The following is a 25717-nucleotide window of genomic DNA, read 5'->3' on the forward strand; positions in this document are numbered from 1 at the left end:
ACTGTTTGAGAGATCGGAATTGATGAGTGAAGTCGCCAAGCTGGTTAGGACGGGGGTGGTTTTCCGTCGAGAGCCGAGGATGTGGTGAGGTGGTGAGGTGGTGAGGTGGTGGGGGTGGCTGGGAGAGCGGTTGATGTCTCTGAGTGAATTTGTGATATGAAAGTCAAAGAGGTCAGATTTCAACTTGAGACTTCCGGAATGATATGAAACACTCAACGTTGACAGTATCATGAATGACTGTGGTTGGAGTCGCATGTGAAAGCTAGGGAATCCCCACCATCATAGAGACAGTGTGAAGGACAGTGCTAAAGACGGTAGAGACTGTGCCAAGATATCAAAGCTCCTTCTCGCAACAAAAAGAATATATACTAGCTGGCATGTGTGTGGAAGAGACTATTTGGTCATATATTGATGCCTTTACCCACTAATGCTTTATAATATCCTCTATTGTGCATTCTAAATACTACGTTAGTCTCTATTTACTACGTCGCAGTTTTCCAGCTACTACTAATTTTTTAATATATTTCTACTTTAAAAGATTTTAACGTAATATTATAATACTCTAGAAAAACTTTATAAATATAGTTTTATCCTTGTTTTTAATTTTATTAAATAATTAAATAGTTAATAATACCCTAAAAAAGTACCGAAAATTAAATTTATTCTTTTAAGTTTAATGTTTTTAAACGAACTATTGAAATGGTGAGAAAACACACAAAACAACCACAACACCACAAATATACCCTCAACAGGGCTCTGAATGAACACAGCCGCGTGACAGTGGCTCGCTCGAAGGCCGCAATTCATGTAGGACAAACAAAAGACTTTGTGGGCTCGCAGGCCACACAGTAAGCACCGGATTGGCCTGATCAGAGGGCCAGAACTGCCTGCACGCATGCAAAGCGCAAAAATACGAAGAAATAGAAGTCGATGATCTGTCTAAAATAGAATGTCCGAAGCAGACCGCTTATATACATAACCCCTAAACCTCCGAATCCTCAGAGAGCCCCACTTCCTTACTCATACTTTCAGGCCTGTAGCCGCACCCCAAACCACTATATTTTCAAATAAACTAAGCTTCTATTATATGATCCGTTTTAATATGATATAATGGTTTGCGGTGTAGCGATAGGCCTGAAAGTATGAGTGGGGAAGTAAAGCTCTCGAAAAACTCGGGGATTCAAACGTTATATATATAAGCGGTCTGCTTCTGACATTCTATTTTAGCCAGATCATCGACTTTAATTTTCTTTGTATTTTGTGCCTTGCATGCGTGCAGGCAATTCTGGCCTTCTGATCAGGCCAATCCGATGCTTATTGTGTGGCCTGGGAGCCTGTCACGGTTTTGGGAGACAGTGGGGCACACTGGACCAATCAGGGCTGGACCGAGCGATCGAGCGGGGCTCACGGTCCAGTTGGACGGGATGGACCAATAAGATGGGGACCGGGGACCGTGGTGGGTCTCACTGTCCACGGTCCAGTATCAGCCAATCAGGAGGGGACCGAGGACCGTCTGTAAGTCAACAGTCCACGGTCCACTGGTCTATATATACGGAGGAACTGGCTGGTGAAGATAGACAGTTCCGCAGTATGCAATTTATAAGTCACAATCGTTGGTATCTACTGTTATGATCGAGACAAGCCATTGTTGTACACTGTTTAGCTGTACCGAACCAGGATTGTTCAGAAGTGCCTTCAACCAGTATCCCTTTCAGAGGTTCTGGATAGGGGTTCGTCATAGTTCCACAGTATGCAATACAAGTCACATTTGTTGGTATCTTGACTATTGAGACAAGCTATTTGTTATACACTACTTAGCTGTACCAAACTAGGATTGTTCAGAAGCGCCTTCGACTAGCATCTTTTTCAAAGGTTTTAGATAGGAGTTTGTTATATTACAGCAGTAACTCAGTGCAAAATAGGTCTCACGAAAATAAATTTTACTATATACTACTAACGATTAATTATAATAGTAAACGTAAAAGATAATTCAATAAATAATCAGTTATGTCATTGATTATTTAACTATTTCAAGATATTTAAAGGTATATATTAATAAAAAGGTAACGAAAAAAATTACAAGTAATTACGAATAATTATAAGTAATAATTATTCAATTAGGTTGATTAAATTTAACAATAAGCTTTAAATTTATCATCTTACGGCTTTTCATAATATTATTAGAAATTTGAGTGGCGCTAGATATACTAGCAAGGTTGGATTTCGGTGATGTAACTAGAAAAGTAAATCTAGTAGGTGGGGGACTAACGTGATGTTTAGTATGCACAGCAAGACACACATGACAGTTGACGTCTCTGTGCTTCCAACTACGTTTGTCCTTCAGGACGCACGGACCACTAGGATCAAGCTGTGGAAGCTTTGGTGAAGACAGTGAGACAGCTCCTGCTTTCCATCCCAAGTGACACGAAAGGACCAAAGAGTATTTGAGAAAGGGCATTGTTGTTTTGTTTCTTCTTCATCAAAACATTCGCTGTTGTTGACTGCCAACGGTTGTGTCTCACCTGCCACCACCACGAAGGCCACCACCGGCCCCAATTCGTGCATCTGCACCGCTCCCGCATCACTGACCCTGACAGACCGACCATATCTCTCTCCCCCAATCTTCCGGCTTGAACCCCAAACCTCCCTCCCATCCGATACTTAACCAGCGGTACGGCATCACCCCCGGCGACCGCAAAAATGCGCCGCGCTGCCGTACAAGCCTTTCGGACCACGTTTCAATATACTGCCCGGGGCCTTGGCCGACGCCCCTTCACAACCTCTCTCCCCACCACCGCCGCCCGCCGTTTCCTCTCCTCAACCTCCACCACCGCCGCCCGTCGCACCCTCAAGAATCACAGCAATGCCACCGGTATCCCCCCTCCCCTCCTAGAGAACATCAACAACAACAACAACAGTCTCCCCCTCCCACCACCCCTCCAATCCTCAATGTACTACCGCCGCGCCTCGGTCGTCCTCGCGTCGGCACTCGTGGGCTACGGAGCCTGGTACTCGTACAACGGCACCGACGTCAACAACGTCCCCGTCAAGCGCGGCTACTCCACCACCGCCATCACCGACACCTCCACTGCAGACACCTCCCTCCCGACACGCAACGTCTTGGTCATCAGCGCTGACCAGCTCCACACCGGAACGATAGTAGGCGACGGACCCATCAGCAAGACCACCTCGGAAGACGGCACGAGAGTGATCGAGATGCTCAACCCGGAGCAGGCGACAGAAAAGTTGAGGAAGCTGGAGGAGTCATATCTTGTCAACCGAGGCCAAGGCGTGGTGAGATACGACCTGGTGCAATTACCAAGCAACGACCCAATCGAGGACGACCACACGGAGAAGATCATTGAGATGCAGCCCGCGACGAGTGAAAAGGGGGGGAATGATTGGATGTTTTGGGGGGTGTTTGATGGACATAGGTTTGTCTCATTCCCCAGTTGTTTAATCAAGCAAAAATCAAAACAGCTAACAAAAACAGCGGCTGGACAACCTCTGCCAAACTCCGCCAGACTCTCGTCTCTTTTGTCGCCCGCGAGCTGAACCAGACGTATCAAGAATCAAACAATGACCTCTCGGGTCCCGGCGTGGAGGCGGCTATTAGAAAGGGGTTTTTAAAGCTCGATGATGAAATAGTCAACCAGAGCGTGCAAAAAGTCATGAGAGCCAACAACAAGACCATGGCCGCAGAACTTTTGGCACCTGCCCTGTCCGGATCATGCGCCTTATTGTCCTTTTACGACTCCCGCTCTAAGCTCCTCCGCGTAGCTTGCACGGGAGACTCGCGCGCCGTTTTGGGCAGGAGAACAGAATCGGGGAAATGGACGGCGACGCCGCTGTCGGTTGATCAGACCGGCTCCAATGTGGACGAGGCGAGTAGACTGAGGAGGGAGCACCCCAACGAGCCCTATGTTGTTCGGAACGGGAGGGTGCTGGGGGGGTTGGAGCCGTCGAGGGCGTTTGGGGATGCGAGTTACAAGTGGACGAGGGAGATTTCGGAGAGGTTGAGGAAGCACTTTTTTGCGAGGTCGGTCTCGCCGGCGTTGAAGACGCCGCCTTATGTGACGGCTGAGCCAGTGATCACTACCACGAGGATTGAGCCGGAGAGGGGGGATTTTGTGGTGATGGCTACGGATGGGTTGTGGGAGATGTTGACTAATGAGGAGGTGATTGGGTTGGTGGGGAAGTGGATTGATGCTCAGCAGCAAAAGGGGGGGAAACAGTCGGGGTTGTTTGATTCGGTTTGGTCGAGGACTTTTGGCGGTGGAGGGTCGAGTAAGGATGGGCCCGGGGGGTTGCCGGTGGAGGTGTCCAAGGTGGAGGAGGTGGAAGGTCAAAAGACGCCGTTTAGGGGGGTGAGGCAATGGGGGGGGAATGATGGGTTTGTGGTGGAGGATGCGAATGTGGCGACGCACCTGGTGAGGAATGCGTTGGGGGGAAAGAACAGGGAGCAGGTTAGCGCGTTGCTGACGCTGCCGGCGCCGTTTTCGAGGAGGTATAGGGATGATTTGACCGTGCAGGTTATCTTCTTTGGGGAGGGGGAGGGTGAGGGGAGGGGGGAGGTGGTGGTGAATCGGGAGGCGAGCAAGGGGGTGAAGGGGGAGGGGGCGAGGGCCAAGTTGTAGGGAACTTGGTCTGTTCAACCCGGAGAGGTTTCAAGATGGGTATTGATGCGTTTTCTTTGCTACATGGCGGTTGGTTTCCTGCGGACTGGCTGGCGGCGCACCTGGGAATATATTTCGGTGGGCAGCGGGTGATGGCTTTTTTTTTTTTGTTGTTGTTGTTGCTGTCTACCTGCTTAGTACATTACGGCGCGTGTAGCATATGGCGGACGGGGTGTTTTCAGCAATGGAGTTTAGGTGTGGTTAGGAAAGACCGGTGATTACTTGTATCAATCAGTATCTTGGGGAAAGTACCGACGATGGGTAAAGCAAGCAAACTTTAAAAAGACTCGACCGTTGTGCTCAGCTTGATCCTCCGTCCATTCTCCTGGGAGAAAACTCAAAGCTTGCCAGAAAGAATCACATCATTCAACCTCCTCTATACACATATCACACAGTTGGTAGGGCTCTGGAAAACATCCCATCCCCAAGAACTGGCCGGACAGAGCAGCCGGGATGCGTGCCCCTGCCTGGCTGCCGGAAAACAACAACTGCAAAGAGGGAACATCCCTCCTTGGAGCCATCATATTCCAGCGGCAAGCAGAGCACCTCTGCCCAGGCCAGTTCCTCGGGATGCTCCAACCCAACCCCTCTTGGTATATCTCCCTCGATCCCCCCCCCCCTCCCCTTTACCCTACAACTTACTCCTCTCCCTCTGCGGCGGCCCGACAAGCGGATCATAGACCCTCTCCGCCAAAAAATTCACCGGCCCAACCCCATGGCTAAAAAGCCCCCGTGCATCCACCATCCCCTCGTTCAACTCCTCAATCGTCCTCGCCCCAATGAGCCTCATATTCATCTCCATCTCATCCTTGAGCAACTGCATCGCCCTCTCCACCCCCTCCTGCCCGTACGCGCTCATGGCATACAAGAACGGTCTCCCTATCCCCACCCCCTTAGCCCCCAAACACAGCGCCTTGATGATATCCGTCGCCCTCCTCACCCCCCCATCAACATAAACCTCAATCTTCTTCTCCAGCCCCATCTTCTTGAGCACAGGCATAGTCTCCGCCAAGACTTCAATCCCCGACCTCGCAAAATCCAACTGTCGCCCTCCATGGTTAGATAGCACCACGCCCGCGCACCCAACCTCCACCGCCCTCAACACGTCCTCCACTCTCTGAACCCCCTTCAAAACGATGGGCATCTTGGTAATGGACCTGAACCAAGGAATATCATCCCAGCACAGCCCCGGGTCGATAAAACTGCTGATCGCCCTCGCCGCACCCTGGCTGTTGTCCGTCTTCTCCCCTGACCCCTTCTGCACATTCGAGCCCTCATCCGTGAATTTCAACCTCATGTCTTTCTCTCTCCTCCCCAGCTGTGGCGCGTCAACGGTGATGAACAGCCCCTTGCAACCCCTCTTCTCGGCGTGCTCGACGATCCTCTTGGTGATGGCCCTGTCTTTGTTGACGTAGAGCTGCAGCCACTGGACTTGGCTTGCATCTGCAGCGTCCATGATCTCGTCAAAGGAGCAGGAGGCAAGGGTGGGGATCATTTGGACAACGTTGTGCCTCGCCGAAGCACGGGTGAGGACAACCTCGCCTTCTACGTGACCGAGTTTGCCGAGAGCGGTGGCGGTGACGTAAAAGGGAATGTCGACCTTGGTGCCCAGCATGGTGGTGGAAAAGTCGACTTTTTCGACGTTGACGAGGATTTTGGGGCGGAACCAGATGCGTTGAAAGGCTGTTTGGTTTTCTCGGAGGGTCTACATCTCATGTTGGTTCGCCTTTGTCCCAAGATGACCAAGAGCTCAAAAGGAAGAGGGGAGGGGGGCTTACAATCTCATCATCAGCCGCACTAGAGTAATAACCCCAAGCAGTCTTCTTCATCACCCTCTTTGCCACGCCCTCAAAGTCAAGCAAGTTGTAGCATTGTTCGAGCAAGGGCATCTCCTCGATCCTCTTCATTCTCTCCTGCTCTTCTGGGAGGACCTCTTGTTTCTCGACGACGACGGTGGACATGTCGACGGGACCTTTGTGTTTGTCTTTTGGAAGGTATTTCTCCAGAGTGTCCGGAGGGTGGATGGGGTCGAATTCTTCGGTGGCGTCTTTGCCGGCGTATTTGAGGATGATTTTGGAGCCGCCGGGGTGTTCAGGGAGGAAGTCTGTCACGTCGTAGGCGCGGCCCTGGGGTTGTCAGTAGGGGGGAGATATGAGGTGGGGAGCTGGAGAGGGGCACTACATGGACGATGACCCAGCAGTCGTCTGCCGACTTGTGTTTGGCGACTTCCACGCCTGTGAGCTCTACTTTGGTCATTTTTGCGGTGGTGGTGTGTTGTCCAAGGTGTTGTTCAAGGTGTTGTCCAGAAGACGGGTTGAAAGATGGGAATTGTCGTGAAAGAGGTGCTCTTTAAACCAGTCTTGTTTCCTTGGGACTGAAATTTCCCCTAGTATGGGAAGGGGGCTGGTGTGAATTGTGAAAACGCGAGGATAGGACGAGTTATCTCCGGTGGTTGGCCGATCTGTTCGAGGTAGGTCGGTGAGGCCGTGGGGATGCCAGTAACTGAGAGTGGATTCAATTGAAAGGGGGCTCTACGTGGTATATTAGAGAGCTGAGGGTAGATATCGGGAACAAAGGCCCCAAGCAACCAGTTGTCACACGACTGGGTCAAGGGGGAAGAGGGCGCTCGCCCAAAGCATCATCCAAGCAATTGTCATTCGACAGGGATGCTTGGGGGGATGCTGAAGAGGCTCGGCATCTCGGCTGCGTGTGTTGCTTGTCTGTGAGGGGGGGGAAATGTGGGGAACTCACCCCATTGCCTCAGGCGACGTCATCCGATTTGGCCGAGCTGGGTGTAATTACGGGCAATTTGGTACGGTATCTTACGTATTTTTGGGTTGTTGATTTCAAGCTGAAGGTGATGAGATGATTGATGGCATCGTCATCTTGAAGACCAGTCTAGATGTTTTGCTTCTCGTGGTACCAGGCCCCAAACATTTCAGCCTTGTGGTTCCATGTCCCCCAACCGTTCCTATCCGTTCAACCAGACTAACAGGCACCACACAAGGTCTCCTCCATCTCCATCCAACAGCCCTAGCTCCCCCTACCGTGCTATTGCTGTACATCTTGACCCTGAACATCCCGCCTCTTCCCCAGTAACTCCTCCTCCAACTTAAAACTCCTCCTCCCCTCCTCCTCCTCCCCATCACTTCCCTCCCCCTCTTCCTTCCCCGGGAAACCCCTCTCCTCATCCCCATTAACAACCACATACCACCCTACCCTCCCCGCTTCAACCCCCTCTCCCCCCTCCCCACCAGCTTCCACCACCCCGCCCCCAATCTTCATCAGCTCATCCCTCAGTTTGGGAAACCAGTCACTTTCCAGGTACTGGCTCGTGATAGCAGTAATATCAACCACGTCATCAATCCTCACCGCAAAATCGGCTATGTAAGCAAACGGTGTAAAAGCAGATGACAAGTCCCCTGGGTTGTACGCCTCGAGAACTTTGACGGGGGAGCATGACTGTGAGGCCAGCACATCAAAACCGGAGGGAGGCGTATCTGATGGGGAGTCCGGCGGTGGGATGAATGGGTAGGTGTTGCGGAGGCAGGACAGGAAGGAGTGGGAGGAGGAGGGGGAGATGAGGTGCTCGGGGGAGCAATCTGACAGGTCGTGGAGGACGGTGAAGATGCGGATCAGGGGGCGGGGGAGGGGGGAAGGCGTGGGTCAGGTAGGTTGGCATTTCTGGGCGGTTGTGAGGCTGAGGCTGTCGCTGTTGATGGCTGACTCGACTTGGCTGTGGCGTCGTTGGCCAGAAGGATGTACTGCGTAGAGGACTCGGACTATCGTATCTCGTGATTGCTCTCGTAGACAACAACAACAACAACAACAACAACAAGTCGTCATCGATGGCGGGGCTGGATTCCAAATCATGCATAGATTGGTGTGGTGTAACGGTCTTGGCGGGGCGAGATGGTGCTCAGCTTTCTAACGGTTCTCAAATACCAGCCTCTCCTCCTTACAACGATGTACTGGATGGTCCATCATCATTGATTAGGACCTTTGAAATTTTCCCTTCCGTCGTGCAAGCTTCTGCACTCAGGGACCGAACCTACCAAACAGAAAGCGTCCTTTACAGATCGTGTCGACCCGTTAGGATCTCGAATGCAACCATCTCTAACATCGCCCTCGGCCTGCATTCAGTCCCACTCGGCCGATGCGACGTGCAGGACTTCATCTCGCGACCAAGGTTGGTCCATTCTCGCGTGTTTTCAAGGATGGAATCCATGGTTTGGGGGCCGAATCAGTGTGCTGGCCGCTTGGGGGGGTGGTCTACCATCTTGAATAATCGAACTTGTGTGATGTTCGACTCTGACCTCTTTTGTGACCTCTTGGACGCTAAACTGGTGAATAGAAGCGAGATCAACACGGCTGCAACGACGGCGAATGGAGTATGTTGATGAGGAATCTCACAGCTCTGGAAGGGGGAGAGTCGGTCCTGAACTTGGGTCCATGAGGGACAACCAGCCCTGTGAACCAAGAATCCAAGTCCCACTCCATCAGACCGACGTGGCTTGCCTGACTGTCTTTCTATGGATCAGTTTTGTACGAGCATTTTCCGCATAAATAACAATGTGATGGCCGACCCCAGGACAACAGAAGCCACTGCCTTATCGTAACCAAAAGGGCAACTGTTCGCAGCCTATAAACATGGCTTAAAACAGGGGGTTTTACTTGGAAATAACTCCCCAGCTAGCACCAAGACAGGGAGGGGGGCTTTGCCAAGAAACGGCCCCTGCTGTGTTGAATGTCTTGGTGGTGAGAACTAAACCTACCCCAGCTCCTTGTCGATGGCAACCTCACGCACCTCGACGGCCCAGCCGGCCATCTATCTGATGGGCCACGGCCGACCAAAGGATTTTTTGTTCCCGTCTCTCTCCCAGTGTCGATCTCTTTTATCTTTTATTGCGCCGCTCTTTCCCTTTGGTTCTTGTTTCTTCTCTGTTCCTCCCGACATATGTCGACCACAAATCCCTACGGCTACACCATGGCCGCCAGAGTAAGACGTAACCAATCTGGTGTTTCTCCCGGTCTTTGATAATGACAGCCCTGCAGTACGATCAAGGCCTAGAGCCAGCGCGCCACGACTATCCAGAGATCGCAGACCCTTCCCACTGCGCACCGGAATACGTGCCTCCCCAGCCACTGACCAATGAGCCGATGAAGCCGTATGGGAGTACCTACGTGACTCCTGCCGCCCCTTATGAGCTCTCACAGCCGAGGGAATCATCCTCGGCATATGGTGGACATGCAGCAACGGCGGCATCACCTTACGATATGCACGATCAGGTCCGGTTGCCAGCATCGCCCCCAACAGCAGATCCGTCATCATCGATGAGCTCGGAAAAGCCCCCTTCTCACCACCGGAAAAAGACAATATTCGGCTGCACAACACTGGTGTTTGTTCTCTCGTGCATCATTGCGCTTCTGTCGATGGCGGTGATTGGGCTGGCAGCTGCCGCGGGGGTGGAGGCGCACAGGGCGAACACCAACGCGAGCAGGATGGCGGCCATGCTTGCTGAGAGAAATAGTACGTCTGGGGGGTTGGAGTCGGTTTCTGACGCCGAGCCCGAGCCTGGTACCGGTTCTGGTTCTGATTCCAACACTACTCCCGGCAGCACAAGAACCGTCACCGTCACCGTCTCCGCTGCTGCTGCGGCGACCGAGACTGTCAGGGTCACTCCTGCTTCCGCCATCTCCGCCGTTGACGACGGCTGCTCGGAAAACCCTGAGAAAGTCCACGGGTCGACTTATACTTCTTACAAACGTATGCGCCCCCCCACACTCCCTTATTTCACCCTTCTTTTACTAACCTATCTTAGGCTTCAACTCTTTGAAATTCACCCGCTACTGCCAACGAGATCCAGACGGCTCGCTCGTGATGGTGATTTTTACCTCGACTTTTGAGCAGTGCATGGACGCGTGCGCGTCGTACTCGACCTATGTAGCAGAGTCGTTCCCCACGGGAGGCGCAAAGACGAGGTGCGACGGGGTTAGTTTTATTCCCGAGTGGGCGGATAAGGCGGCTGCGGGTAAGGAGAATTCGAGGGGGAATTGTTATCTGAAGAGTGGAGTTAAGGGGGAGGGGGGAGAGAATGGGAAGAAGGTCAAGGTTCATGCTGCTATTTTGCAGGGATAATTAAGTTGGGGGAGGGTAGGAGTGATACCCAGGGTGTGTGTGCGTGAGGAATAGGTAGTGGATTGGATGGTTTTGTTGTGCGGTTATAATGGGAGGACATTGGGAAGCGTTGAGGAGGGGTGGAGTAGGATGTGGTTATCTGGGCTTTGAATTTGACTGGATTGATTGTTCAGCTTGCTCTTTTTCTTCTTTGGCGCTAATAAAATACCTGTATGAACAACTGGTGTGTGAGTCTGACCGTTTTCGTGTTTGAAGCACGTACGCATGTTTATATGTGATGAAATCATGAGCCGAGTGTGTGGTGAAATGGTCTGCAATCAATCCCTCAAAAATGTGTTGATACTCTCCTTCAATGGTACTCCGTATGCCTTCAAAGACGGTCAGAACATCGTTGGGAATATAACATAGGTTTTGAAGAGACACTCGATGGCATGTTTCAAGGATGGTCAGTGTGTCCTAAAAAGGAAAAGAAATAAGGGGCTCTTTTAGCGTAGTGATAGGCCCTTCAGGCAACAATAAAAGGCATGTTTGTCTATCCTCAAAGATTCAAGGTCGGTGGTTATTACAGCTTTACTTGTATTTGATCAGCGAGTATAACTACAGCGATGAATAACTTTGAGTAGTTCTTGTCCAGCAACCACCTATAGCTTTCTAAAGGGGCATGATCATCTTGGGGGACTGTGCTCGTTGTTAATGTACCTAGGCTTCCACACCGTCTTCTACATAGTGATTGTCAAAGTGGTGGCTGTCAAAGTAATAGTTGTCAACAACCTGAAGAATGGCAGCAACAGTGGTAGTCACGAAGTAGAGGTCGTTAAGCGGGGGCAGTTGGAAAATCGATGTGGTGACGGAGTATCGTGGGTCTGTCAACACCATCCACCCTCCAACACCACCCACCCTCACCACCACCACCATCACAAAAATAAACGAACAATCGTGACAACAGCAAAAGATAGGCACACCAGGATTCGAACCTGGGTTTTACACCGCATCAGATCAACACCCTCACACCTCTCCCCCCGCCCCTTGGAAGGCAACCGCAGAAGCCAAGCGCGATGCCGCACCTGACACTAACAGTACAGCACTCCATGTAAGCAACGAGTTCTAGCAATTAAGGAATTGGTGTTTAGACATTATCACCCCAGCCGGGTCGTCTTGAACCACTTGACCATGCGCCGCGTCATGCGTCAGCTCTTATTTGTTATCATGGCAAGTGCTGGGCCAAATATGTTAAGCCATTGGTCCGTGGGTCACGCGACTTTGTTGTGTTGTGTTTGGGGAAGGGGCGATGAGGGCTGGGTGGCACGTGCGTTGTGTGTGAGGTGGGAAGGAACGGTGATGGTAGAGGGCATACACAATGGGTGGGGAGAGCATGGGTTTGGAGCTTGAGGGGGTGGGATGATTCGCCATCAACAGCTCGTGGTCAAATGGTCACCGGTGCTGGGCTTGCTCCCCCGAACAGCAAACAACGGCTTCACATCCCCGGAGCTATGGTGCACCCAACAAACGCTCTACCTCCTCCCCCTCAACTGCTGATGGCCTCACAATTGCCCGCTGATACCCATCTCACAATTCCTTCCGCTGGTCCCCTCCAGATCGATTGTCTATGTCAGGGTTGGTAAGACTCTAGCAGACATCGAAAATCTTGTGTGTTGGCTGTGTGGACATGTAACTTATTACTGCACCTTCAGCCATGGCAAAGAAGCCTCCAATGAAGAGGGCCGTGTTGTTGATGGCCTGGTCCATTACTGTTCACAAGATTGCGGCTTGAATACAAGCTTGCGGATTAGATACATATATTCTAGGAACAAAACTCTGTTTGGCCCCCTCTGTAAGCCAAACATTCTCAACAGCTCTATCAATATCTTGAAAGGAGGCAGCTTAAACTCCTTACCATTGCTCGACCTCCTCGTAGCATCAACTCATCAAAACACAATCCACACAACCCACACAACCCACACAACCCACACACCACAACATCAATCGCCTTTCTGCCCCTCCCGCCCACAAAACAGCAGCACACACAAGTAGAGTAATTTTATGTTTTATGCCTATCACCCATCGCTTTGTGTCTACAAGCATAGGTAGACAGCAAAGCAAATCAGGTAGTTAACTATACACATTGTACTCCCTTACTCACCACCACCCCCCGGGGGACCTCCTAACTGTCACTCCCCCCTGCCCTCCTAACTGTCACTTCCACCACGCCTCCTGCCCCATCTCAAGCCACTCCCCCCCAATCCACCAACCCCAGTCCCCAAGCAAAGTCCCCTTGCAAATATGATTTCTTTGTTAAAAAAAGTTTAAAACACAGCGCTGATACGAAAAAAGCCCTCTGAATAATAAAAGCAAGGAAAGCAAAGAAAAAAACCAACCCCAACCCCAACCCCACCCAATCATCTTGTCCCTACCCAGTCCCAGAGAGAGTCCTCCATCAATCTCCCTTCCCATCCCTTTCCTCCCCCACCCAAAAACGCCCCATGGAAAAAAAGAAAAAAAAAGATCGAATTTGTGGTATTGTGCCGACGTTGTTGAATGAAATAACTGAAAAAACGCTGACCGTGGAAAGAAGAGAAAAAAGAACGAAGCGAGCCGGCGAAATATATACCATTCACAGCAACAAAAAGCACTGCATGTATTTTTCAGACGAAAGAAAAAAAAGAAAAAAAAACCCAACAACAACAACCCCAACAAAGAATATTAAATCCCAGCCCCACCCCTCACTTCCCTCCCTCTCTCTTCCGCCGCCGGACTCCCCGCCCTCACAACCGCCGTCTTCAAAACAGGCGCAATACTAATCGCAATCTTCTTCTGTCCACCCCCTCCTCCTCCATTCGGACTCCCCTCTCGACTCCTCGCCTTCCCACTGTTATTGTTGTGAAAACTCCCCTTCTTCCTCAACATCCCCCCCACCCCTGACGACCCCAACGAAGAATTATTCCCCGCACTACTGCTATTCCTCCTCTTATGCTGCATCAGCTTATCCAGCGCGTCATCCTCATCCTCCTCCCTCCTCCTCTTCTCCGATAACCTTTCCGGCGGCGGCGTACTCGGCACCACCGGCTTCTCATTCTCCTTTGACTCACTCCATCCCCCATCCACAGCTGTCGTCGTCGTCGTCGTCGTCGTCGTCATCACCGCATCCCCCCCACCACCCTCTTCCTCCTCATCAGACGTGTACTCCACCAGCGGCAGCTTCCCCCCATTCACCACCACGCCCGTAGGACGATGATGATGATGATGATGATTCTCCTCCTCATCATCAGAAACACTATTCCAATACTCTTCCTGCGCCTGATCAACAGCCAAATGCTCCATCATCGCCCCCCTCCCCACTCCCCTCACCTCGTCCTCCTCATCCACCTCACTAACCGTATACCCCCGGCTTTGATCCCACCTCATCAACATCCCCCTAAAGTAATCAATATGGCTCAGCGCCACTACCTTCTCCCGGTAATTCTCCATAATGTGCCTGGCCAACTCCCGATCCCCCTCATAATTAATCGACGTGAAAAAGTCCAGGCACGCCGAAGACAAGAGATTGTCCCGCGGCAGCGTCCGCAGCAGCGTGTCCAAGACTGGGCCGAAAATTCGCCTGTCGGATAGGTGTTTGGTGAAAAAAGGGTCACGGAGGAGGATGAGGTGGCGGAAGAAGCGGATCGCAACTAAAACCCCAAGAGGAAAAAGAAGGAAAAAAATTAGCAGGGTTCAGATAGGATGCAACAAAGTATTTCGTACCAAGCTGGAGGTGCTTCTGTTTGCAGGCAAGAAGCTGCCCAAACCTAGACGCAATGTTGTGGTCAAACACAAAGTGCTTGCTCCGAAAAGTGTGATGCCTGATGTAAAAGCAGAGAATCTCGTTCAAGTACCCGAAAATCCCATCTTCGAGGGCATTAAACTTCATGTTAGGCCTCTTCTCCAGGTCAAGCAGCGGCTTGAACAGCTTGGCGACCGAGTGCTCATAAAAGTGGGCAATGAATGCGTCTTGCTGGGGATCCGAAGAAACCTGATGTTTTCCCTTGGGCATGAAGCCCTCTCTATTTTCTGGAGGGGGGCCGCTGCCGGGAACATTTGGGTCTAGAAGCACCTTGAGTGACTCTGTAAGTTGCGACTTGATCCCCAGATCCACTTCGACGAGGAGGAGATCGATGAGGGCGTCGGTCAGGGGCGCTTGTTTTCTATGGGTCTGCTCGTAGACGGTCTTTCGGATCATGGAGGGGTCAAACTCGAGTATGGAGCCGAGAATGTCTGTAGCACCAACCCGGACCGTCACGTCAGGGTGCCTAAGCCCGTAATTGATAACGGGAACAAGTCCTTGCTGGAGGAAGTTGCCATAGAGTCCTTGGCGGGCAGGTGGTTGGAGGTTCTTCGAGATGGCGCACATTTGCTGGATGAAAATGACGGCTTCCTTTTTGCGCAGCGGCTGCACAGTCGGGTCGCCAAACACGGTAAAGAGATCCGTCATGAAACCGGGCGTCATGTGGAGGTGCTGCACGATCTCGACCTGATTGAAAAAGATGAGCGAGTTGAGGACTGAAAAGGTAGGGTCGTCCAGGATCCTAGCAAGCACAACGTCCTTCAAGTACTGTAGTCGGTAGGTCTGATGGATCTTGCGTCGCACTTGGTCATCCTGGATCCTAACCACCTCCTTATACCGCCCCTGGTTGTTCAACCACTGCCGGTGGTTCGCCTTGTGCGTCGGAAAATCGGGATCGTACTCCATCGCACCCACAACTCCCAGAACACACTCGTCAGACACGGCATGTTCGATGAGGCCAGTGTCGTTCAGCAACACCACCGTCTTCATGATGTTGCAGAGATGATGCAGGTCCCCCAAGCTCTCCATATCCTCGGCCATCTCTACTAGTGGAATAAGTTTGGCGATGTAGTCTTCGCTCATGATTGCTTTGGCGAGGGCATCGCGGCCGGACGGGGATTGCGAAAGGTTTCGCAGGGTATTCTCTATATCGATCAGCGTCCCCAGCTCAGCAGGCGGGAGCTGAATGGAGGTGGGCATGTCCATCGCCAAGTCGTCTGAGAGACCATCATCTGCAGCACGGCGAATCAGCAGGCACTCCCCTGGATAGGTTATGCAGCTCCTACCTGGTCCCCCCATGGCGGCCTGGAATTGTTGTTGAACGTGGTCGATGAATTTCCTAGCACCCGGCGAGTGAGCTTGATGCGACGAGCGTGGCATGCGAACAGGTTCAGACAAACCATATTGCCTGGCATCCATCTGCCTCCTGAAATGAAAGCGCCATGTCGACGCCATTGTCGGTCCAAACAATGAGGGTGTCTGTGGCGCAAGTTAGAGAACAAACTCCGGATACCGCAAAGGTTGAGTGACATGCCCTGCTGCTTCTGGAAGCCATCTTCCTTCACTATTTTGGTCTCGAGCAGTAGTCTGTCCGGCTGGTCTTCTGACTGGACGATCACGCGGGGTTCTTTTTGCTCTTCCTGGATCTGAGGGATGGGTGAGTTGAGTCATCAGCGAAACCGTGTGCTCTGCCATGCGGGGGACGGGAACAGCACAGCATACCGTGACGAAGCAGGCGGTGCAGAAACCGGTGCCGCGGTCAAACCAGTCATTGTTGCGAAGCTCGTAGACCTTGACGCGCTTCTTGTCGGCCGTCGTCTGATGAGGCACGGGTTGTGCCATCATCAAGCGCTCGATGGCCTCGTCTCCGACGTCGACGTCGAGGGTGGTGTCGCTGAGCAGGTGGGGTGCGATATCGAAATGGTGCGGCGACTGCGATAGCTCGGGCTCGGCCGGGTTGAGGAGAGCAAGGGCCGCCACTTTGTTCTGGGGTTTGCGCGCTCCAAAGATGGGGAGCGCGTCGGTGCTGCAGCGAAGTGTGAAGAACGGGCTGGCGGACAGGCGCTCGGGTGTGGACAGGACACGGACTGTCTGTCGCTGGCTGGCGTGATAGGTACGGTAGGCAGAAGTTGGGGCAAAAGTCAAACTGGTTGCTCGGGTGGTGGTTGTGTGGTGTGTGGCCTGTGGCCTGTGGTCTGTGGAGAGGGTGACGTCGAAAATAAAATCCGATGTCGAGTGGTTCAGGGAGCCATAAGGTTTCGGAAAGACCAGGCGGCTTCTTGTCGAGATGATAGAGCGACAGCGCACGCGACCAGCGGCTCCTCAGACGATCGCGCAGGAGCAAGGCGTGCTCTTCAGTAAATCCCCGTCGCGACGAACGATGCGCGACAAACAGCGAATGCTTTCTTCCTTAGTGGGCGTTGAGTGGCGATGGATTATTTCCTTGGGCCGATTGGATTCTCTCTGCAGGCGCGCAAGGTTGCGATGGGGAGAAGCGGGCGGAGTGCGTGATCGCTTGGGTCAAGCGGGTCCCGAAGGGGTTTAGTGGCAAATGGATGTGCCGGCTTTTTTAGTGCCATGCTAAGAATAAGCGCGGCCTGATGTCACTTTTCTACCTAAAACACCCCCACCGGCCCCGGCCCTTCACCACGCGCTGGAACGGCAGACCGGCCGGACATTTCCTTTCATCTCTCAACCTCCCCCGCTCCACCTCCGTCCCGGCCCCGTTGTCTTGGAGCTATGGCCTCCGTCCGAAGCCTTGTCCGTGTCTCGGCCAGCATCCGAGCTTCTGTCGACCTTGGACGGCCCCACTCGGTCTGATATCTTGACCTGATTACTGATGATATATATCACCATATTGACAACCTCACTGGTCGACGGTGCCGATTACGATTGATATTCAAGAGCTCTGCTTCTACTTACGACCATTATGGCTTTTGCAACAACCAATCTTTGTATTGACATTCTCACACAATAGTCATTCACTCTTGGTCTTCACATATCATTGCAATCCTTGGTCTTTAACTCTACAAGACACAACACAGCATCATTAGCTTTCCAAGCACTCTTTGAGGGCCATGCCAGCTTTGTGCTGTCCTGGAACCTAGCCGCTCTATCTTTAGATGACGAGGTGATCGATGGCTAGAGATGACCATGGCCAACACGGGTGTTGAGAGCATCCATGGTCTTGAGGTTGCACTGACTCGATGCCCTTCCTATATCACCATGGCCACCTCGTCATAGATCGCAGTCACGCTGGCATCACGAGGCCTCATACGAAAACCACTTTGTCTCATATACCAGCTCGTAACCAACTGCGCATTCATCTCCAAGCTTCAACTGCAGCCACTCTCACCCATTATCTATCACCCACAACCATCACCCACCGGGGCCACTTCCCGCCTTCCCACCATCACAACCACGCCACACACCACTCTTCAGCTCTCACAATCCGATCAGCAGTCTGCCAACCCAAACGAGCCTCTGCCCAGCAGCCATACCCAGCCCACCCTTCCTTTTCCAGCTTCATCGCCGGTAGTGGCAGCGGCATCGGATCTGGCCGCATCGATGAAGGAAGTGACAGCCTGGTTGTATGCACACCTGCCTGGCGTTGTGACAGCCAGGCAGCGGGAAAAAATTCCGAGCCGCAGCCCTCTGAGGTAGCCACCTGAAGCCAAGTCACATATTTATCTGATGTCTCTCGCGCGCTTGGGCAGTGGTGTGTCCTGTCAGGGCTTGTCAGGGGCAGGGGATGCCCCAACAAGGCAGGCCAAGATAAGAGCAAGCGCCGCCGCCATTTACCGCCAGTCTTGCAACATATTCATCACCAAGAGAAGCCGAAGCTGCACCCTGTCTTTGACACCTGCGAATTGATTCCGTCAGCCGGTCATACACTATCTCGATGTCTGTCTCAGAGATGATGCTACCGAGACTACCTACAAGCCCTGAGGGAAGATGGGCAATGTCTCCGGTCATGCAGGAACTTTACCCAGCCCACGAGGCTGGACAAGCTCATGAGAAAGATAGATCGACAACTTAGCATTGCCAGCGTAGCAATCATGGCTGGCTGTGGCTTCTGCCGGTCCACCCATCTGCCCATGGATATCTACATACATTGCAGTGCCGAACCTTCCTCTCGCCGAACAAGCAAACGTGGAGGGTGAAGGGTGTAGGTGTATATGTAAGGTATGCATATGCAATGTACGCACATCTTTCTATTTCTACGCTTACCACTCAAGAGCGCCCCTCCCCCCCTGACCGGGAGAGATGATATGGCAGATTTGACCCCCACGCCCGGGCCTGCATGGCTGGTGTCTGCTCTCTCTCTCGGCCTCTCTTAACTTCTCGTGGCCCGCTCACACAGGCCAAGCGTATCACTCCAATGCTGACGTTGGATGACATGGCCTATCTGGCGGTTCCTGATCCTGCCGTCTGTAATGTATGCAGTCATGGAGGAAGCGTGTTAAGCGCGTCAGTTAATACAGCACACACGTACCAAAGGAGAAAAAAAACCCAGTCATGCAGGGACCTTGGACCAAACCAGTGTTTTGTTCCGTTTGGGAGAATACATCCATGTTAACGAACAGGAGCTCGGAAAACCGAATACTACCTTACGTACTCTAACCCAAGTTTTCCTCCAGCCCATCCGTCCGAGATCTTTGGAACATAAAAACAGAGGCAAGCTAGATAAGGCGAACATGTAGGTAAGAAACAGGCGTCGACACTAGCACGAAACGAGTACGAGCCAGCCCGCATGGTCGAGTTACCTATCTCTTATCTCTGCGGCAGCATATACAGTACACAGCAGCAGAAACAAAAACAGGGACACCACTGGGACACTGTTTTTCCATCAGTCCCAAAGCTGCCGTCCAACCTGCACCCCATCCGTGTCTGTTTACACAGCAAGCCACAACAAGCAGGCCAAGAAGGCTTTGGTGAGATTTCTTCGATTTCCAAGATTTTTCGCACAAGAAGCCAAGGTATCGGATCAGGCACTTGATTTTTTTTTTTTTTGATTTTTCTTTTCTTTTTTTTCTTTTTTTTGTTTCTCTCTGGAAACAAGCGCGAGCGATTTTTTTTTTCAGATTGGGTTGGATCAGGTAGGTAATTGGACCGTATTACGACCCTCAGGACCCGAATCCTCACCGGCATATCTATCTCTAACCTGGTCAATATCATCCCAGCGTTGCATCTCAATATGCGGATCGTATCTGTCTGTCGGTGTCAGCCCTGCTGAGAGGATGGATGGGGCCTTTACTTTGGGGTCCACTTGAGAGAGAGCAACATGAAAAAAAATGCGGATGGACAGGAGGTTTGTGCGGTTGAGGGGGTTGGTGAGATGAAACACATCAACAGCTGTTTGGTCGGGATGAACTGATGGCAGTTGACAGCGCGGTTAGGTGGGTGGATTTCAGGGGGGGGGCAGAGCCGCAGCGCTGAACATGCCTGGGGGCTAGGTAAGAAATGATCTCTGGCAGGGAACCAAGATATTGCGATTTCCAGTGAATTAAGCCGTTTCTTTTTATTTTGTTTCTTTTTTCTTGGGGGAAAATAACAAGGAAAGAAAACGGGTAAGTGCCGACAACAGCGGCAAACACAACACCGCATCAACCTTGTTTTTGAGCAAGCAACAGAACTTGTCAGAAAAGAACGGCCGAGGTCGTTTCTTTCTCCTCTTAACCGAACGATTCTGCAGCTGAAACGGACGGTCCGTCCAACCGTTTCCTCTCTCCCCACTCCGGCGAGTGCCTCCGAGCAACGGACTGCTGTCAGTCAGACTGTGTGGGAATTTGTGAACTAATTAGCGTCAACGGTCCCCGCAATACGCAATACATACAACACACGGTTTCTTTGGTTTCTTTGGAAGCGTTTAGAAAGCACTTCCACGGGGAAGACGGCAGCTTGGTAGCGGGAAATGCATGTCTGACAGCAAAAAAAAAAAAAAAAGATGAGACATCGTCCGTTGTTTTAACCTTTTCTCCGATTCCATCAACCCATGTTTTGGATTGTCCTGTTAGCGCAGATCATTTGTGGTATCCAAAGCGAGTTTAGCTTACCTAGCGCTGTAACCCCCCAAGAGGTTTAGCAAGCGAGGGTTTTTATTTATTTTTATGTTGGAACGGTCACATCGGCGATAGGGAGTGGTGGCGCTATTGCAGATCGAGACAGCCACGATAGGAATGGTTGGTTGGGCGGTGGAGGAGCTGGAAACTCTTCTTCAGAAAGAATGTCTCTGATCCAACCGACTTCCAGAGCTTTGTGATATGGATCCCGGTGGCTGTCAAAAAAGATGCTAATAAAAGAAAGGACCCTGACTGTCTCACAGCGCCTGTTTGTTGCGGCGGCGAGACATTCATCCAATTCATAACTTGGAGCAACAACAAACTGGGAAGGCTTTTATATAGGCATATATGGGTTTGTTCAAAAAGGCAATCAAATTCTGTGCGAGGCTGGATATAATTTCATCTTCCCACTTGTACTGCGTAGAAATGGCGGCGGCACGGTTCATGTCAATTCAGACCCCTGCCCAGACCCGAAAAGTGCGGCTGGGCTCGACGTTGCATTCTGCCAAAAGATGGGTCTCTTTCTGAAAGAGAGAAACCGGGCGGGTGGTGTCCCGAGTGTCGACGATGATTTGTTGGTGAGCGGGAAGTCGGTCGTTCTGTCTGCGTGTCTGGCGTCGCACATGTGTGTGTACATACATGAGATGGTAGTAGCTATTCCAGAGCATCGGGAACTGATAACGCCAAGTTTTCCCTTCCATTCTCGCGGGGGCTCGGCAGGTTCAAGGTTCAAGGTACTCGACACTGGAATACGAGGGGGGCCCACTGTTTCTGTATGCGTGGCTCCAACAACGACAGGTCCAGAGCTCTCCCCCAATCCACCGAAAAGATACCTGATTCTTTCTTGGAGAAGACTCACTTGTTGGAGAAAGGAGTAGGTGCATTTCTGCACCTGCCTTACTCGTCCCGTCGTTGCTTTGGGACCATCAGAATGGTGCACATTGTGCCTCCGTACCCCGCTAGGCCAGACCACCTCAGGGTAGCAAGGATGCATGGGTGGTGTGTGTATGTGAGGTAGGTACCTGGGTACAACATGTCCTGGGGGTCGAGGAAAGAAAAACCCCCGCGTGGCTAACTAACCCCCTCCCCTGTTGATGCATGGATTGCCAATGCGGCGCCTGTTCTTGTCCTTGATGCCAGTCCGGTCTGAGCAAGTCTCGCACCCGACGGGACACTCGAGGGCTGAAAAAGCCCAGATTGGATCTAGCCGTGCCTGGAGTCGTTTGGAACAAGTCTGTTCTCATATAATGCCCGCCTTCTCTCTGTCTGACCCCGTAAGGCAGAGCCCTCCTCCTGGAAATTCGCATCCCGAACCACACAGCCCTCCGAGTCTTTCGACTGACTGACTGACTGACACACCACCAGCAGCCAGTCCTGTGTCTTCTCTTCTCTGTGTAGCATCCAGAGGCCTCTCTTCGCTACACTATCCTGCCTACCATCTAGCGCTGCTTGGCCAGACCGATCATTCTTGGCTGCTCTACTCGCCTCACTCAAAAGTTGGAGAGCTCCCATCCCGGATTTGCAACTGGATCTTCCCCGGTTTCGATCATTGTTCCTTGGATCTAGAACACGGCTGTCACCGAGCACGCCTGCTGCCTTCAGCCGAACTGGTCATTCAGCTTCGAGATTGCCCGAGGACCCTGAGTTGCACTCAACCATTTAACCCCCTTCGAACCTCGCTACCTCCCGTCCTTCCATGCGACCTTGAAGGCACTTAATATAAACAGACGCAACCTGCACCATCCCCCAGCATCCCAACCAATATCGACTTTGATCAGGTGCTTTTGACACTCGATTGTGACGTCGGAGACTCCCATTACCCGCTTCTGCCTTTCACGACGCTTCCATCTTCTGGACTTGCCCCTTTCCTGGAAACAACACATCTTCCCGTGCGCAGATCGCTGGTCGGGGACGCAAGGCCAATCCTTCGCCATGTCCATGTTCTCGTTCATCAGAAAGGGCCGACAGGCAGCCAAGGAGCACAAGGCCGAAAAGGCCGAGAAGGCAAAGAGGGAAGCCGAGAAGCCTCCTTACAGGCACATCCCAAAACATGCCGCCATCGACGCGGTATCATCGGGGCCTGCTGGGTGGAGGTCCGAGGACCGCCAGAAGATTGTTGATCAGAACAAGCGGAGGAGCGCCATGACCACCAGTGGCATGAACATGACTGGCCAGCCTCGCATTCACAGCTCTCTCTCCCACGTTTCATTCCCAGCTGCCTTCGCTACCCCGGTGGTCCCCAGGACGTACAGCTACAGCAGCATGCCCGCCGGTTGGGCGTCTGGGGATATGAACTACAGCAACGTCGACGTCTCTAGTTCGTCGGTGAAGGGCAAGGAGGTCGATAGGAGCACATCAGCCTCGCTTTATCTGAGCCGATCAGCAGCTAGATTGTCAGCCGGGCGATATCCAATGAACATGAACGCCGTCATTGGCACCGGTGATCTCTCAATCTCGCCTGTCGACAGCTCCAGCAACTCGACAAGCTCGCAGGACGATCTGGAGATGGAGCCCATCAAGCACGCATCCCTCCCACCAGTGACGAGCAAGACAAGAGGCTACTCAAGACCCATGAGCGACAGCGGCTCCATCCACCGCCTTCACCCAGCCCGAAGACTCTCCGACGCTGAACAAAACACCACCCCCCACCCCGGCCCCAGCGCGCACCTCCTACTCCCCACGCACGAGCTCCCTCCCCGCCGGCATCCCCCCCGTCCCAGCAATCCCGGCCATGCAATTCGGCGCCGCGATCACAACCTCCACCGTCTCCTCCACCACCGCCTCGGCAGCCAGCTCCGTAACCATGGTCCCCATCGCCTCGAGCGTTTCCCTCCACACCAACAATACCAAACCAATAATCAAAAACGTCGAAGAACGCCGCGACGTGGCGGTTATTTCCCTGACCCCCGAACCCTCCAGCGACGAGGAAGTCTCCCCCGTCGGAACCGCCATCTCCCCCATCACCACCTCCCCTACCAAGAACAAGAGGAGGACGTGCAAACCCAGCCGGTTCCCCGAGCTGGAGACGATCAACTCGAATATTTCCATCGCCGCGGTTGAGACACCTCTCTCCTCAATGCCGTCATCGGAGAAGGACGGTCCCAAACTTGCGGTGACGGAAATTCATGAGAAGATTCGGCCTACGTCCACGATTGCGGCGACGCTCCCGATTGATTTCGATGAAAACAGCCTGCCGACGCCAAAGGCGCTCGACCTGCCTGCGCCGGTAACTCAAAAGCAGGGGAAGTTGAGCAAGAACCCCGGGAGGAAGGGGAGGTGGTCGTTGAGGGGGCACAAGAGTGCTGCTGTCGCTGTTTAGCCAGGTAAACCAACACAATCACCACCCCCAACTGCAGCCGACGCAACCTCTCTTTTGTTTTGATGCGGGGGAGTTTTTGCTGTATCATCATGAGCACACATGGGCCTGTTCAGTTTCGCCTGGTCTTTTTCTTTTCTTTTGTATCAACTTTGGCAAGCGAGCGTAGCAGGGCGTTGGGATATTTTTTTTATTTAAATTCTTTTTTTTTTAATCATAAGCGTGTTTATATTGTGTGTGGGGGCGGGGGATGTAATGCCTGGCGTTAAAAGTTGGATCTTTTTACTATCTACTGTCTAGGTACGCAAGGAGGGGAATGATGACATGGAAACTGGAATGGATTGGAAATATTTCACTAGATGGATGGATGGACGGGCATTGGGATAGCTACGATAGCAGATACCCAGGAAGAACACACCCGCCAAATAGGTCACTGTTCAATCTGTCGATGATAAGACCTCTCTCCAACATGCAGAAAATGTGATCGTATCAACATCCAGAGATAGGAGAAATCCATGATTCCAGACCAGGGGCGGCGCGCTTTTACCACGTGGGACTAAGCTATCCATAACGGGGTTGGTTTGGGAGCATAAGGCTAGGCCTAGCTCGGCGGGTTCAGCTCTTGTCTTGCAAGCCACTTGAGTTGCCGGATTTGGAGTTAGCGGCGCGCCAGGTTGGGCAGAGGACGGTGTGAATGGGCGGAACGAGGCGGCAGGACGAAGAGAGTGACAAGACGGAGGGGTTTGGAGATGGACTGGGCGCTGCGCATGAGGAGGTAAGGCGGACTGGTGGTGGTGGTGGTGGTGGTGGTGATACACACACATGAGCACAGCCAACGGACGGGCATCAATGCTAAGGACGGGGACTCACCGCGTTGCTCTTTTACAGACCATGATGATGATGATGATGATGATGATGATGATGATGATGATGATGATGATGATGATGATGATGACGGAGGCGGCGTAAAGCTAATACTTCTGGCGGATTCAATAATTCGTCTTTTGCAATTTCCACCATCTTATCGGTGCCATATGACCGGTGATAAAAACCTGCCGAATCTATCATTCTCTACTAGCAATACCCGAGACATTTCAAATCTGCCGTTTGGACAGTGTCAACTTGCCAGTCTGTGTGTGTGGAATTCAACAGTCGGTCCAGACTGACTCCAACTTTTGCTCCAACAACCAACCCCAATATGTCTCCAACTACCTATCATGCAGCGATACACCTCCAGAATGGACAGCACAAGAAAAGGCTAATGCAGCGATTTGCCCATCGGGAGGCAACTGGTGGGGAGGGGAAAGACAGCAAACAATACCCCGTAGATAGCTTGGCTGTCCCAACTCCGGAGAAAAGCTCCGGCCCGGCCCTGAACAGACAGACGACTTCTTCTGACCGATCAAACAACAAATCAAGGAAATCCGAAACCAGACTATCCGTCCCGTTGTGCAAAAACCGGTGAGAATGTTGGGGAACGGGAGGGGGATGGGTGGGTGGTTGGGCTCGACGAGGCCATATCATACCGCATCGAATCAACTTCACCGCTTGATATCGAGGTTGCAGAGGAACGTCATGTCAAAGTCCCGGATGGTGTCAGAAAACTAGTGATTCCAGCTGGTCGGGAAAGAGAAGAAATAAAAACTGGCTACCCATGCTAGGTGTGTTGTCAGTAAACCTTGCCTATTTGGGTGGTGGTGGTGTGGC

The 25717-nt window shown here is 52.2% G+C and overlaps 5 protein-coding genes across 5 annotated transcripts; 3 read left to right on the forward strand and 2 right to left on the reverse strand.

Moving 5' to 3' along the window:
• Positions 1 to 2306: 2306 nt before the first annotated feature.
• Positions 2307 to 4637, forward strand: PTC5 ([Pyruvate dehydrogenase [acetyl-transferring]]-phosphatase 1, mitochondrial; the record flags this gene model as incomplete). The annotated part of the gene is made up of 2 exons (XM_062881023.1): positions 2307 to 3434; positions 3494 to 4637. Exons 1-2 carry the CDS (start codon positions 2701 to 2703, stop codon positions 4635 to 4637), a joined length of 1878 nt encoding a protein of 625 aa, XP_062729275.1. The 5' UTR covers positions 2307 to 2700.
• A 131-nt stretch (positions 4638 to 4768) lies between these two features.
• On the reverse strand, positions 4769 to 9108 carry QC761_605800 (uncharacterized protein). Its single transcript, XM_062881028.1, has 3 exons — positions 6858 to 9108; positions 6455 to 6802; positions 4769 to 6381 (listed from the first exon to the last, which is right to left on the reverse strand). Exons 1-3 carry the CDS (start codon positions 6930 to 6932, stop codon positions 5308 to 5310), a joined length of 1497 nt encoding a protein of 498 aa, XP_062729276.1. The 5' UTR covers positions 6933 to 9108; the 3' UTR covers positions 4769 to 5307.
• QC761_605810 (uncharacterized protein) lies at positions 8088 to 11053 on the forward strand. Its single transcript, XM_062881029.1, has 4 exons — positions 8088 to 8865; positions 9031 to 9675; positions 9732 to 10443; positions 10499 to 11053. Exons 2-4 carry the CDS (start codon positions 9634 to 9636, stop codon positions 10813 to 10815), a joined length of 1071 nt encoding a protein of 356 aa, XP_062729277.1. The 5' UTR covers positions 8088 to 8865; positions 9031 to 9633; the 3' UTR covers positions 10816 to 11053.
• Positions 11054 to 13515: 2462 nt separating this feature from the next.
• Positions 13516 to 17179, reverse strand: PSY2 (Platinum sensitivity protein; the record flags this gene model as incomplete). The annotated part of the gene is made up of 6 exons (XM_062881030.1): positions 16355 to 17179; positions 16198 to 16278; positions 16033 to 16111; positions 14554 to 15864; positions 14161 to 14480; positions 13516 to 13971 (listed from the first exon to the last, which is right to left on the reverse strand). The coding sequence occupies exons 1-6, from the start codon at positions 16475 to 16477 to the stop codon at positions 13516 to 13518; spliced, it is 2370 nt and encodes a 789-aa protein (XP_062729278.1). The 5' UTR covers positions 16478 to 17179.
• A 5447-nt stretch (positions 17180 to 22626) lies between these two features.
• QC761_605830 (uncharacterized protein) lies at positions 22627 to 23754 on the forward strand (the record flags this gene model as incomplete). Its single annotated transcript, XM_062881031.1, has 1 exon — positions 22627 to 23754. The coding sequence occupies one exon, from the start codon at positions 22627 to 22629 to the stop codon at positions 23752 to 23754; it is 1128 nt and encodes a 375-aa protein (XP_062729279.1).
• Positions 23755 to 25717: the final 1963 nt, after the last annotated feature.

This window comes from Podospora bellae-mahoneyi, chromosome 6 (genome assembly GCF_035222275.1).
Source record: "Podospora bellae-mahoneyi strain CBS 112042 chromosome 6, whole genome shotgun sequence".
In the NCBI taxonomy this organism is placed as follows: domain Eukaryota; kingdom Fungi; phylum Ascomycota; class Sordariomycetes; order Sordariales; family Podosporaceae; genus Podospora; species Podospora bellae-mahoneyi.